The following is a 13,619-nucleotide window of genomic DNA, read 5'->3' on the forward strand; positions in this document are numbered from 1 at the left end:
GGAAAACAAGTTTTGAACGAGGTAGCGCCGAAAATGGTTAGAGTGGCAATATTACATAAATTATGACATATATATAGGCTATATATATATATATATATATATATATATATATATATATATATGGATAGATAAGAGCCTTTCAATTTAACATTTGTACACACAAAACATGTATTTTACAATCAAAATGTTGTAAATTCAAGTTTACTGAGGGTACTAAAAATGCTCCCATATGAATAAATATTTGCGTTATATGAAAATCCTGAGGAAAAAGTCCATCACATAGTTTTCAACACTATTTATTGTTAACCCAAGTATACATACATCTGGGCTCAAATTGTCCATTTCAGATTTATTTTCATCCATAGGATTACAATGAAGAAAGTGCCAGATGAGCCTACCGAGACTCATTTAATAACAACTATGTCAGCGGGTAACAGTAAAAACAACATGAGAGCTGCCTTTAAATATTGCACACAGGATTATTCAACAAAACAGGTCACAGGTGAAGTCATACAGGAACACAGCTGTTATACATTGTATTTACAAAAAGAAAGAAACATTGTCAGGCAAATGCTAAGTTGGTACATTCCCCTTGGCTTTTTTATTTCAGGGGTAACACTGCCATATAAAAACAATCTCATGTGTTTTGTTACAAACATACACTATGTTCAGCCAAAATACACCTTGATTCAGAGAACAATGTCACACTTGTACTTTCCTAAAACAAAAGCGGTTTACAAACCCAACTGCGTGACCGATGTCCATGACAAAAACTAAGACCTACTTTCTCTCAGCCATGCAAACAATAATACACACAAGGTCATAAAAGTGCTCCAATCTGATTACATTAAACTCAGTCTACCACAATGAGTGGGAAAGGCACCTCTCTAACAAAGGAAACTCATAAAACACCTAAAACTAGACTCTCGGGCTATTAAAGGAACGGTCCACACAAAAATTAAAATGTGCTAAAAATACATATTTCTGAAGTGAATGGGTGCCGTCAGAATGAAAGTTAAAAAGCACAACTCCAGTCCAACAATTAATGTCTTGTGAAGTAAAATGCAGCATATTTGAGAAACAAATCCATTAAGAAGACGTTTTTAAACCAGTTCTTTGTTTATAACACTGCTTTATCGAGTGAAAAAGTCATCTTGTCTGAATCAGGAGAGAAATATGCACAGATCAAGTACGGTTTACTAAAGAAAACAGTTCAATAACGTTCTAAACAAAAATTATGTGAGTGGTCAACAGGGCATGGGCTTTATAACTGGATCAAGTGTTATTATATATTTTTTATCATTATTATATTTTTATCAGCTGTTTGGACTCTCATTCTGACGGCACCCATACACTGCAGAGGATCCATTAGTGAGCCAGTGAGCTAATGCTAAACTTCTCTAAATCCATTCTAATGAAGAAACAAACCCATCTACATCTTCGATGTACTGGGGGTGAATACATTTTCAACAAATTTTCATTTTGGGGTGTACTATTCCTTTAAGAGGCCACTATCCAACAGTGTCAATTATAAATCTCAGTCAAACCGATAAAAACTCCAAACGCACCCATTATCTTAATAAATAACAGATCAGTCGCATGTAAAATCAAACCCCACTTATCACAGCAGCAAATTAATAACTCCATCTAAATCAGACATAAAATAAAAGTGCGATGGTCCGGTCTATGGCCCACTCTGAGGTTCAGGAGGATGAGGTGCAATCAGTGTATGTGGTGACCATGTTTCCCCTTCGCTGGGTCACCGTTCTGCAGTGCTGTTTGGCTGTGCCCTGAAACCTGCTCTCGGTCCTTTTTATGTGTCGGTCAAATGTAAACATCTTCTCCATGTCTTCAAACATGTCCTCAAAGACTCCGCTACCGAAAGTACCCTGGGAGTGTCTCTTATGGCGGTTGTGCGCTTGCTGGTGTGCCCTGAAGTGCTCTTCAAAGTGCCTTTTTGAACGAGCTTGCCTGTTTTGGCTATAGATGTCAAAGTTTCTGAACATGTCGTCGAAGTTAAAATCAAAGGAATGAGGAGAACGCTGCTCTCCCCCTCTGTTCAAGTCTTCATTGCTGAATGTATTGTATCCTGATTGGTCATACTCCCGCCTTCTTTTCTCATCAGACAGCGTTTCATATGCTGCAGAACAAGTTAAAAATGTATGCATAACAGAGTGAACAATTTGAAGAATTTTTGCTTTAAACAACAAAATTGATTTATTTTTAGGCTGCATTTAATAGAACAAAAATAAAGGTTACTTCCATATTATCATTGTTAATAATTATTCTCTATTTTAATATATTTTAAAATTAAATGTATTCCAGTCGTGGAAAAGACTTTTATCATGCATTTCTACCTAAGTGCTGTTCCTGAGCAGACTCACGAATAGCTCTTTCCCTACAGCTGTCACCTTACTGAATTCTCTGTATATTGATTGTACATTTGTAACTTAGACACTGTACATTCTGTACTTACTGCACAAAATATAAAATGTTTATAAATATTAAAATATATCAAATAAATGCATTCATGGTGAGCATTAGTGACTAATTACCAAAATATGAACTGTTTTTAAGTACTAAAAACTTATGACAGGTGCTGTATATAACCCACCTTCTGCAATCTCTCGAAATTTGGTTTCCGCATCGGGGCTCTTGTTCTTGTCGGGGTGATATTTCATGGCAAGCTTGTGAAAAGCTTTTTTGATCTGACGTTCGGAAGCATCTTTTGGCACCCCGAGGACGTCGTAGTAGTCCTTTCTTGCCAGTATGAGTTCTGTTATCATCAAAATGCAGACGGCGAACATCAGTGTTGACTGTGCCGTGGCCATACTTCTGCCTGTTTGATAACAGGGTGGAAGAGAGAGCAGGATTTTGTGAGTTCAGCTTGTCTAAAAACCAAAGTAATTCATCGAGAAGTTCCACACCTCTTAATAACAATTATTGTATTATTGTAATATAACAGAATGAATCTCTATACATTTCAGAAAAAATAAAGATGATGCACCACGCCCCCTTTGCGGTTTTAAACATTATAATAAAATATTTAGAATATATTACAAATTATATATATGCCAGTGTATATACAATATTCTGTACATGTTTGCAGTTTCTTTGACATTATAACGTTAATGTATTTTCTTTATATTGTTTGTGACATTATAAAACCCTAGCAATACGCCTTTCGAAACCAACTTTAATAAGACTGATGAACTCGATTAACGTTAGCCCGTTTGCTAACATGATGTCGCATTACCAACAACAGATCCTTACACATATTCACATTATTAAAAGACGCCACATTATTTAAACAAATAATAATAAAAGAGCATATTTTAGCACCTGTACTCACTCCAGTTGACAGCACCGTTCAAAATGTCCAAACCTGGCCGACCGACACTGATGTTTTTAATAGTTGGGCCGTACAACACGACTCGCAATTCTATTGGTCCAGCTCTTTACCACGTGATCTGCACACGCACCAGACACCAGAAAACTCACTGTTCCGTTGTATTTACGCAGAGTCTAATCTGTTTATATTACTGATAGCAAATCAAAGCTTTCCAAACTAAACTCTAATTTTTGATATTATTTACACAGTGTCAAGGCAGATATGTCACTTTTCGTCATGGCCACCATAAACAGTTTAAAGACTCGTAATTTTAAGATATTAAAAGCCATAAACTTACTTATATCGACCTTCAAAATGATACACAATGGTAAAAATAGAGGCAATATTGTATTTTAATAATAAACACATGAATATTCAATATCTACTTTTAACTTGATAACTGTATTCCATTTTTATATTATCAATATTTGCCACAAATTATCCAAGGCTTGTTCCACAAATCAACAAATGTCCATGACAGACGTTTAGAAGAAACTGTTTTACCTGTAAAAAAAACCTGTATTTACAGTATGTTAAAGAAATAAAGTAAAGAAATAGAGGAAGTAAAAATTTATTTTCTTAGTTTTGTAAAATAAAAAACATTTACTGTAACCACTAGTGAGTCTATTTCCGCTATAAAAAAATAAATAAAATACAAATTCGGGAAGTCCAAGAATGAGGCTGATGTTTTGTTTGTTTGTTGTTTAAAGATTTATAAATACAGCCAAGATTAGGATTAGGATAAACAATGTTAAAAAAAATGTAAATGTCAATGATAAAAAGAGGGAAAACACATACATAGCTCTCTTATTCTTCTTAATATTGTTAAAATGTAAATGTAAAAACGTAAATGTTAAAAAAGAAAAACACACAAATACAGCTTTTGTTATTTTTCTTACTTTTTTTAGATATTGTTGAACTTCTGCCTTTAAAAACAAGCTTATTTCCTATTATCTATTAGAAATAACACATCATTTAAATAATATTCCTGATGATAAGACATGCCATAATTGAAAACTTGACAATAACATTTTAAAAGATGAGCATGATGTGATCATTAATAAAACACAACAGAGATCTGACCAAAAACAAGCTGAATGCGGACAACTCCATAAAGGTATAAAACTATAAACAATATTTCTGCATCTATCAATATAACAATTGAAAATATTTATAAATGAGTTGAATAAATATGTATTTCATTTGTATTATTTAAATATTACTAATATTATTCCCAAATTGTAACTTTTAAATATATTTTATTTTTCATTCCAATAAATTAGATATTTAATTATTTATATTTACTTATTAAATTTAAAAAATTTTATAAATAAAAAATTAAAATATAAAAAAAATTGCCTTTTTTATATGTCAGTTTCCAAATTTGATTCCAGATATGACAGGCCTATGATAACAACAGCTGCAAATCTTGCCCATGATGTCATTACGTTTCCCACAATGCCTCAGCAGGAAAACAACGCACGCGCGGTGCGCGTTTCTCAAGCGTCTCTCAAAGATGGCGGGCGTCCCTGATCCACTGGAAGATATGCTCTACTCCGAAGTGGACGAAAAAGCCGTCAGTGACCTCGTAGGCTCGTTGGAATCGCAGTTGGGTGGACAAAACAAGGCGGTCGGTCCTCAAGGCGACACTAGGAGACCCTCAAACGCGCTAAATCCACACTTGGGGAAATTGCTGCCCGCCCAAGTAGGAACAACACTGGAGCAGCAGCGACAGCCAGAGCGAAACCAGGAGGGAAACTCTCAAGAGAACGGTCCGGACAGAATACCGGCGTCTGGGGCTGTCCCGTCCACCGCTAACCTGGCCAGCACCTCCGCGAATCCGGTTACAGCCGCGAACCGGTTGCAATATCATTCATCAATCCCATCAACTTGTTCAAGTGACGCAGCACCAACAGACTCTCACCCCAAAACAAACCACATCGCGTCTGCTGTCCAGTCGGTTCCCGCCAGAATACAGACTGTGAACGGAAGCAGTGGCATGTTAAACTCTTCTGTTATCGCTTCTGCTCCTGCTTCTGTAAACGGTATTGACATTGCTTCAGGTGTAGGTAATGTTAAAAGCAACATGTCTGCTCCTACTAGTACAAATACTGCTTTTGTGCCTGCTCAGCCCAACAGCACACTGCCACATGCGAATGTGTCACTAGATAGTCAAGCAAACCCCACCATTGCACTGCACAGGCCTCCTAACACCATCACAAGTGTCGTACACAACGGAGGCGACCCCAAAGTCTCAGGATTGCCCGTGCAGGCCACCGGGCTTGTGTCGTTCACAAACACAGAGCCCAAATCTGATCCTCAAAACCAGATTAAAGCCATCGTCCCGAACCAGCTCCCCGGAACCCCCGTAGGGTTACACCCCAGCACGTCCGCTCAGATTATAGTGTCGTCCAGCCCGGTGGTGACCTCACTTCCTGTGGCAAGCACGCCCTCTGCCCTTGCAAAGCCAGCAGCGACTGCTCTCGTAGGACAGCCTACGACCCTGTTGAGACCCGGTGCGCCCATCCAGGGGACGGTGACTGCGACTGCGACACCCCTGCAGCGTCCAGGGGCTCCTACGACCCAGCTGATCGTCAGACCGCAGCAACAGACTACCATTCAGTTACCGCCGGGATTCACCATACCTCCAGGTAAAAGCTTAGGAAGCGATAAGGGGACCAGATGCCAAAAAGAGGATGACAGTTCACCAAAAAATTAAAATTTTGTTTTTATTTACAAACCTTAATGTTGTTCTGAACCCAAATGACTTTATTTCTTCTTCCGAACATAAAGACGACATTTTTGAGGAATCTTTTTGTCCATGTAATGAAAGTAAATAGGGTCCAAAACAAAATAACATTGGACCCCATTGACTTTCATTGTGTGGATAAATAAAAGTAAGCCATTCAGGTTTGTAACAACATGAGTGTAGTAATGTTCCTACTTTTCCCAGCTATTTTAATTACTCCAAAATGATTTGTTTATGAATTGTTTCCTGTGTTCTTGAGGTATGGTGCTGGTACGCACGGAGGCCGGTCAGCTGGCATTGGTTCCTCAGCAGGTCCTGGCCCAGGCCAAAGCTCAAAACCAAAATAAAGGCACCCTGTCACCAAGACCTGCTACACCCACTGCTGGAACCACTTTCAGAGTCACCACACCTGTTGCCCAGGTATGAGCAACACATTTAAAACTCTTGCTGCATAATAACACTCTGTTTTAGCAGTAAATAATAATTATATAAAGGAAGGCCATCTCTGTTGACACTTTCAGTGCATCTTTTTTTCCCATGCAGTGAAATTGAATGGTGATTGAGATGGTCTCTCTCTGCATATCTGCTACTTTTGTATTCCACAAATGAAAGGAAGTGGTTTTCTTGTATTCTAAATCAACTTTAATGTAGTTCATATGACATTTGTTCTTAAAACCGTATGAAAGCTTTGTGCCGTGAAAAAGGTGAAATGTAAGTGATTTATCTGCAGACAGTCTCATCCTGATTTTACTGTCAAATCAAATGTGGTGCAGGTTGCATGACCGTAACAACAAACATCATGATTTCTCCAGTGGCTTGTAACCAAATATCTTATTTGATTTGCTTCAGATCAAATCTTCAAAGCTTCAGATTTGGTAACTAGCCCTTAAATCAAGTATTTTCTGCTTTTTAAAATGCTTTTTTTTGTCCTTTTTAAAGATTAGAAGAACGTCCATTGAATAAAAAGATTATTCGTCTATTTGTAGACTCTTGAAAAATTACTGTTTTGTCTGTTCTGCTTTAAAAATATTACACCATGTGGGTTTGGAATAATGTAAAATTAATTTTTGGGTGAACTGTTTCTTAAATGTGGTGTTTATTGTATTATTTCAAGCTGAAAGCTTGGGGGAAATATGTATTTTTGTCGTGGTGCACAAAACACATGGCTTTTTTTTTTTTTTTTTTGTAGCAGAAGACAGCAGTGGTAACGATTACCTCGGCTCAGAAGCCCACCACCACAGTCATTACAGCAGGGGCCCGTGTGCAGCCTGCGCCACAGACAGTTCTCAAGCCCTCTGTGACCCCTCAGAGTCCCATCAGCACCGCTGCTGCTGCCCCAGCTAACAGAGGCCCTGTCCTCTCTCAGGTAGTGCTACACTGTGTTCATTCATAATGGAAATGCCTATGAGTGGATATGGATTCTAATTCATTATCTGTTGTCAAATACTGGCATTCCTCATTTAGGAAATGCAAGAGAATGTAAAGAAGTGCAAGAACTTCCTAGCAACACTCATCAAACTGGCATCCCATAATTCCCCCTCGCCGGAAACATCTCGGAATGTGAAGGCGCTTGTGCAGGATCTGCTGGTAAGTTTGAGCTGTTTAGTATGTTATGATTGAGACACTTCAGTATTGCTTGATTGTCAATAAAAGGTTTGATATAGTAGTGACAGTTAAAATGATAGTATTTCCTCTAGTGATATTCTCCTGCTAAACTGTAGATGTCAGCAACTGCAGGACTAAAAAAAAAAAAAAAATCCAGTGTAAACACATCTCTTCTATCTTTATTTGACCCCATAACTTTAACACTCACTATTCTAATTCTATTCTTAAAAAAATCGAACTACATTTCTAATCTTTTTGTATTCTATTTTCTTTTCAGTAATTATGCAATTGTATATGTGTGTGTGTATGTGTAAAGACCTCAAACACTAGCTTGCTCTATTCTTTTTTTATTCTATCTGTTTTCTTTATATTATATTATTTAAAATCCCATGCTACATGTACTGCGTTATCCTGATTGATACTTGTTATAGCACTTATATATCATTGCTCTTTTTGTTGTTTTTGATTGCTTCCACTGTCCTCACCTGTAAGTCGCTTTGGATAAAAGCGTCTTCTAAATGAATAAATGTAAATGTAAATTGCCTAAGTATAAAGTTATAATTGGTGTGTACATGCATTTATGCCACCTCTGAGCAACATTATATGCCACTGCAAAAGCGCTTCTTTGCCACCTTTACTGTGCAAATTTGGCATAATACTTGCTTTTTAGATATTATTATTATTATTATTATTTTTTTTTTCTTCAAATAATTTGCTAGAAGATTGGAAAAGGGTGGATTGCCCACTTCAGGTTGGTGGAGATTTCCTGCCTCAAGTGGAGGAGTTCAGGTATCTTGGGGTCTTGTTCACGAGTGAGGGAAGGATGGAACGTGAGATTGACAGATGGATCTGTAAGGGAAACAGGTCAATTTAGCTCAAAGGGAATCATTTAAGATTTTAAAGGGAATTTGAACAGAATCACTGTTTCACGGCTGTTCACGGAGACGCGCCTGCGGTTCAGTGAACGAGCCGTTTAACATAAAATCTGCGCTGGATACTAATATCCAAACTATAGTGAAAACACTATCAATTAGCACAGTAACAAGATCGGCAGTTTAAGACATTAACTTGTAAGCACAAAACACAAGATACTTCTCTTTTCAATATGAATAAGGCTTTATTAGATAAATCTAAGACATATAAACTAATCTAACAAATAAACACACGCACACACACATTCACACAAGTTGCAGGAAGGTCGAAAGTTAGGGAAAGATATGAGTTTAAGAGAATGGAAATATGGAATCCCAAGTTTACAGCAATACGTTAAATTGCATAGACATGAACAACCATCAATCACGTAATTAGCGCTCGCATTGAGTTCCTCAATGGGGTTAAAATTATATTAGATACACCAGCACAACAAATATCTGGGAATACGTTGCCTTCGTTTGCTGTGAAAGGGACTCCAGTTGAAAGGGGTATCCCGGTGTCGCTGATTGGCTGGAAGTTCAGTAGTGGCTGAAGTGACGTCTTGGGGAGCCCGTGCTTGGGCGTTGGCTGAAAGTGCAGAGTCGTGTTCGCTGGTTGAAGTTGAATGGACGTTACAAAACTTAACTCAGAACACGAAACTCTCAAACGGAAAAGAAAAGAAATAAAGTTTGACGAGACTAGGTTGTTTTCTTTCTCATCGTGGCATAGTAGCAGCAGGCAGGCACGCTGGAACCGCGCTCAAAGAACAATGACGACTAACCGCATGGCTAGATGCTTATAGCTAAAGCTAGGTAGCAAAGCTACAAGCTAAAAGCTAAGAGCAGGCATGACTGATAGCACGAGCAAGGCTGGAACTAAAAGCCGACATGGCTAATAGCAGCAGCTAGACTAGAACTAAAAGCAAGATTTAATCGTGTCCAAAGTTTTTAAACTTCCTTGTTGGCCACCCCTCAAATGTTGCCTTGACCAATCAGATATGGTCCTGGGGTCTGGGGTATCATAAATCATTGTTTATCTTACCAAGCATGTGGTTCTTGCCTCACAGGGTCTAATTTTGGACATGATTCCTATAACATGATTATGATATATTTTACAAATAAATGATTGTCAGGACAATATCAAGCAAGAAAATGCGATTATTTGAATACTAGACATGACTAGGTATCCTATAGTTATCAAAAGACATACACAATAAGTGATTATACATGATAGTCAAATGTGTGGGTTACACGTAAATGAATATGGAGTTAAGCAATGGAATGATTCATTCATAAGTCTTTTTTGAGTTCATTCTGGTCCATATATAATGTATAAAAAGCAGTTTCTTTGCCATTCTCTGGCAAAGGACTTTTCTGTGAAGACAAAGGTTTAAAGCCCTTCCCCCTTAGGAATTTCAGTCTGGTTTCACTGGCTGGGGGGGGGAAGTCAATGCAAGTATTTAACTTGATCTCCTGGGTTTACATGTGATGTCCAGCGTTGCATTCCAATCACGAACAATAAATTTGACAATCTCTTCTTCGAATTAAAATTGTCAATAATTGTTCTATTGGTGTTAATGTTGAAAGCTGTTGTGTGAACAAGTTGGTTGGTTGGTTATCTTGCTTGGTTCTTGTGGCACTAGAACTGATTTATGACTTCCTGAGGAATTCAGCTCATGTTTCAATGCACACAGCTCTGATAGACTCTTTGATTTGTCTGATTTGACTCATTTCTGCTACAGATCGGTGCAGCTTCTGCAGTAATGCGGTCGCTGTACCGGTCTGTCGTGGTGAAGAAGGAGCTGAGCTGTAAGGCAAAGCTCTCGATTTACCGGTCAATCTACGTTCCTACTCTCACCTATGGTCATGAGCTGTGGGTCATGACCGAAAGGACAAGATCCCGGATACAGCCGGCCGAAATGAGCTTTCTCCGTCGGGTGGCTGGGCGCTCACCTTAGAGATAGGGTGAGAAGCTTGGTCACTCGGGAGGAGCTCAAGAGTAGAGCCGTTGCTCCTCCACATCGAGAGGAGCCAGCTGAGCCATCTGTTTCGGATGCCTCCTGGACGCCTTCCCAGGGAGGTGTTCCAGGCACGTCTCACCGGGAGGAGGCCCCGGGGAAGACCTAGGACACGCTGGAGGGACTATGTCTCCCGGCTGGCCTGGGAACGCCTCGGGGTCCCCCTGGAAGAACTGGAAGAAGTGGCTAGGGAGAGGGAAGTCTGGGCGTCTCTGCTTAGACTGTTGCCCCCGCGACCCGGCCCCGGATAAGCGGATGATGATGGATGGATAGATGGAATTTGCTAGAAAGATATGAATTCACACTTAATTTCCAGTGTGTAAAGTGTGACTTCATGGCTTTGTAGCAAATTATTTGTAGGAAAAAATATAAATTCTTGAAAAACCTCTAGCTCTGTAGCTTTGTTGATTTTTACATCTGCCATATTCTCAACAATGTTTAGTAAATCAAACAATCATGAATATTTAACTTTTATTTCAGAGCCCTCAATTGTTTTCTGTAAACTTGAGCTGGTTATTGAAAATTGTAGTACTTAAATTACATTTACATTTAGTCATTAAGCAGACGGTTTTATCCAAAGCGACTTACAAATGAGGACAATGGAAGCAATAAAAATCAACAAAAGATCAATGATATGCAAGTGCTATGACAAGTCTCAGCCTATTATATAATCATTTTTATTATATAATAAATAAAAGAAAACCGATAGAGTAAGCTAGCATTAGAGGCCTTTTTTTGCTTTTTGTTAATTCTATAATAAAAAGAAAACAGAATATAAAAAGAATAGAAAAGCTATTGTTATTTTTTTATTTTTAAAGAAAACAAGCATTAAATCAATAGAATGTCTAAAAAAAGGCATTTAAAAAAAATTATAGAATTAAAAAAAATATTGTTTTCATAAAGCATGTGTAATTTTATTTGAGATAACTGATGCGTATTTGTCCTTCTAAAATCTGCAAGGATGCAAAAATCGAGCCTGAGGAGTTTACAAATCGCCTGCAGACGGAGCTGAAATCATCTCCTCAACCGTACCTGATCCCTTTTTTGAAGGTAGGACTCAAAAAAGCAGTTGTGCTTATTGTTCTTGATTACAGAAGCTTGAAGAGAAAGTTTCAAAAAATGAAAATTCTATTATTCACACTCATGTCCTTCCAAAACTGAATTATTTTGTGGAAAACAAAAGAAGATATTTAAAAAGAAATGTTAGTTAATAGTTTAAATTCTCATTGACTTTCTATTGTATGGACAAAAAATGCAATGAAAGACAATGGATACCGAAACTGTTGGGTTATCAACATTCTTCAAAATATCTACTTTTGTGTTCATCAGAAGACATGAAATAATACAGATTTGGACAACATGAGTGTGACCAACTGATTTTTGGGTGGGCTGGCCTTTCAAGGCACAATTTTTCTTCTGTGTTTTTTAAACCTGAAATCTGTCTCCCCTTCTACAGAAAAGCCTGCCTGCTCTGCGTCTGACTCTTCTGAACTCCCAGCAGTCTTTAACTCAACTGTCTCAGACCTCTGCTACATCCACCCCAGTGACGGTGAACACCATTAAAGCTCCAGCACCGAGCACACTGCCCACCTCCGTGTCTACCATCCGCCCGGCTGCTGCCACCATGGTACTCCTGCTTTCCTCTGGTCTATTGTAATCTTGGTCAATACATTATGTTTAAATATTCATAACATCTGTACAGTCTTCTGCCACTGAAATGATTCTGAAAATTGGAATCATTTGAATGCATCTGTTTATTTGGCCATTAAGTTTACTCCGCTCATGTTATTAGATACATTTTATGATCTAAGGCTCAATTAGACACATTAGTGTCACTAATTCAAACTTCAGCATTAAAAAATAAGTTTGAATTTTCATATCCTCTGTGGTTTTGTTCTCCTCGGGCTGTTAAGAGGCCTGGGGTTCAGGTTACTCCGACACGGATGCCGGTGGTGATTACACAGACAGTTCGTGCTCAAGGTAAGCTTTTGAGAGACTTAATGAGCTTAGAGTCCATTTTAAACCCACTAAAGGAAAGTTATTGAGGCTTAAGTGTTCCTTTTCTCATGCAAGAGTCCAATGGCCCTTCCCCAGTATAATTACAAGTTTTATTGCAGGTCCTGTTGGGACACCCTTGCAACTGAGGAGCCCCATGGGTGTGGCTGTTCAAGCGGCAGCCAATCAGAAACAGAAGCTGAATGACCCTGGGGGTGGGACTTTCAGGTTGGTGTTCTAAGAGTCCAGTAGGAGGCAGCGTTTCTCTAGAATTGTTAGTTGTTTTAATTGCAATAGGGGCATGACAGAATTTGAGAATGGGTGTGATGGAATGAAGTCATGTTCATGACTATTTATTAATATGGCGAAGAAAAACGTATCACTTTTAAAAGATATAAAATGTTTTTTTTATCAAACCCACTCTCCAGTAAGCATTTCTTTAATAAATAAACTCTGGCAGCTTCTCACTTATAAGCATAAAAGACAATATTTGGTTTTAAAAATAAAATAATCATAAAAAAATACAGCAATTAATAGTACTGCTACTATAATTGTACTGCCTATTTTATATGCATTTATTTTTTACAGTAATTACAGTAATCTCAGTTATTATAGTCCTGTGTAAATGACTTAATCCAGTATTGTTGTAATATAATAATTTATTATTTTATATGCTAATATTATCGAAGTATATTACATAATATATATTAAGAATATTACAACTGAAAATCTAAGTAAACCTTTGAGTTGGGGGGTGCTGATTGTTTTCTTTTTTATGCTTACACACACACACATACACACACACACACACACACACATATATATATATATATATATATATATATATATATATATATATATATATATATATATATATATATATATATATATATATATCCATCATAATATACCTGTTTCATGCATGGTGAAGTTCTTCTTGTATCTCCTCC

The 13,619-nt window shown here is 37.7% G+C and overlaps 2 protein-coding genes across 5 annotated transcripts in view; one reads left to right on the top strand and one right to left on the bottom strand.

Moving 5' to 3' along the window:
* Positions 1 to 280: 280 nt before the first annotated feature.
* On the bottom strand, positions 281 to 3,480 carry LOC128014759 (dnaJ homolog subfamily B member 9). Of its 2 annotated transcripts, none has more exons than XM_052598471.1 (3): positions 3,343 to 3,480; positions 2,615 to 2,839; positions 281 to 2,140 (listed from the first exon to the last, which is right to left on the bottom strand). In XM_052598471.1, the coding sequence occupies exons 2-3, from the start codon at positions 2,829 to 2,831 to the stop codon at positions 1,704 to 1,706; spliced, it is 654 nt and encodes a 217-aa protein (XP_052454431.1). In that variant the 5' UTR covers positions 2,832 to 2,839; positions 3,343 to 3,480; the 3' UTR covers positions 281 to 1,703. The 2 variants fall into 2 exon arrangements, with proteins under 2 accessions (XP_052454431.1, XP_052454432.1); XM_052598472.1 differs by having other exon boundaries at positions 3,353 to 3,456.
* A 1,331-nt stretch (positions 3,481 to 4,811) lies between these two features.
* The window catches only part of LOC128014013 (transcription initiation factor TFIID subunit 4-like), a 43,307-nt gene continuing 34,499 nt past the window's right edge, over positions 4,812 to 13,619 (top strand). Inside the window, exons 1-8 of one of the 3 annotated variants that reach the window (XM_052597246.1) lie at positions 4,812 to 6,042; positions 6,400 to 6,560; positions 7,330 to 7,506; positions 7,605 to 7,727; positions 11,635 to 11,724; positions 12,131 to 12,301; positions 12,588 to 12,654; positions 12,792 to 12,897. In XM_052597246.1, the coding sequence (XP_052453206.1) occupies positions 4,827 to 6,042; positions 6,400 to 6,560; positions 7,330 to 7,506; positions 7,605 to 7,727; positions 11,635 to 11,724; positions 12,131 to 12,301; positions 12,588 to 12,654; positions 12,792 to 12,897 (2,111 nt within the window). In that variant the 5' untranslated portion in view covers positions 4,812 to 4,826. Of the gene's footprint in view, positions 6,043 to 6,399; positions 6,561 to 7,329; positions 7,507 to 7,604; positions 7,728 to 11,634; positions 11,725 to 12,130; positions 12,302 to 12,577; positions 12,655 to 12,791; positions 12,898 to 13,619 lie in introns of all 3 variants that reach the window. The other 2 variants (XM_052597244.1, XM_052597245.1) reach the window with 2 other exon arrangements.

Source organism: Carassius gibelio, chromosome B25, assembly GCF_023724105.1.
Source record: "Carassius gibelio isolate Cgi1373 ecotype wild population from Czech Republic chromosome B25, carGib1.2-hapl.c, whole genome shotgun sequence".
In the NCBI taxonomy this organism is placed as follows: Eukaryota; Metazoa; Chordata; class Actinopteri; order Cypriniformes; family Cyprinidae; genus Carassius; species Carassius gibelio.

Bases quoted from the DNA above. Each gene is read 5' to 3' on its own strand.
- LOC128014759 (XM_052598471.1), bottom strand. From the start codon at position 2,831: ATGGCCACGGCACAGTCAACACTGATGTTCGCCGTCTGCATTTTGATG. The intron at 2,141-2,614 runs GTGGGTTATATA...CTTGTTCTGCAG, and splicing joins ATTTCGAGAGATTGCAGAAG to CATATGAAACGCTGTCTGAT.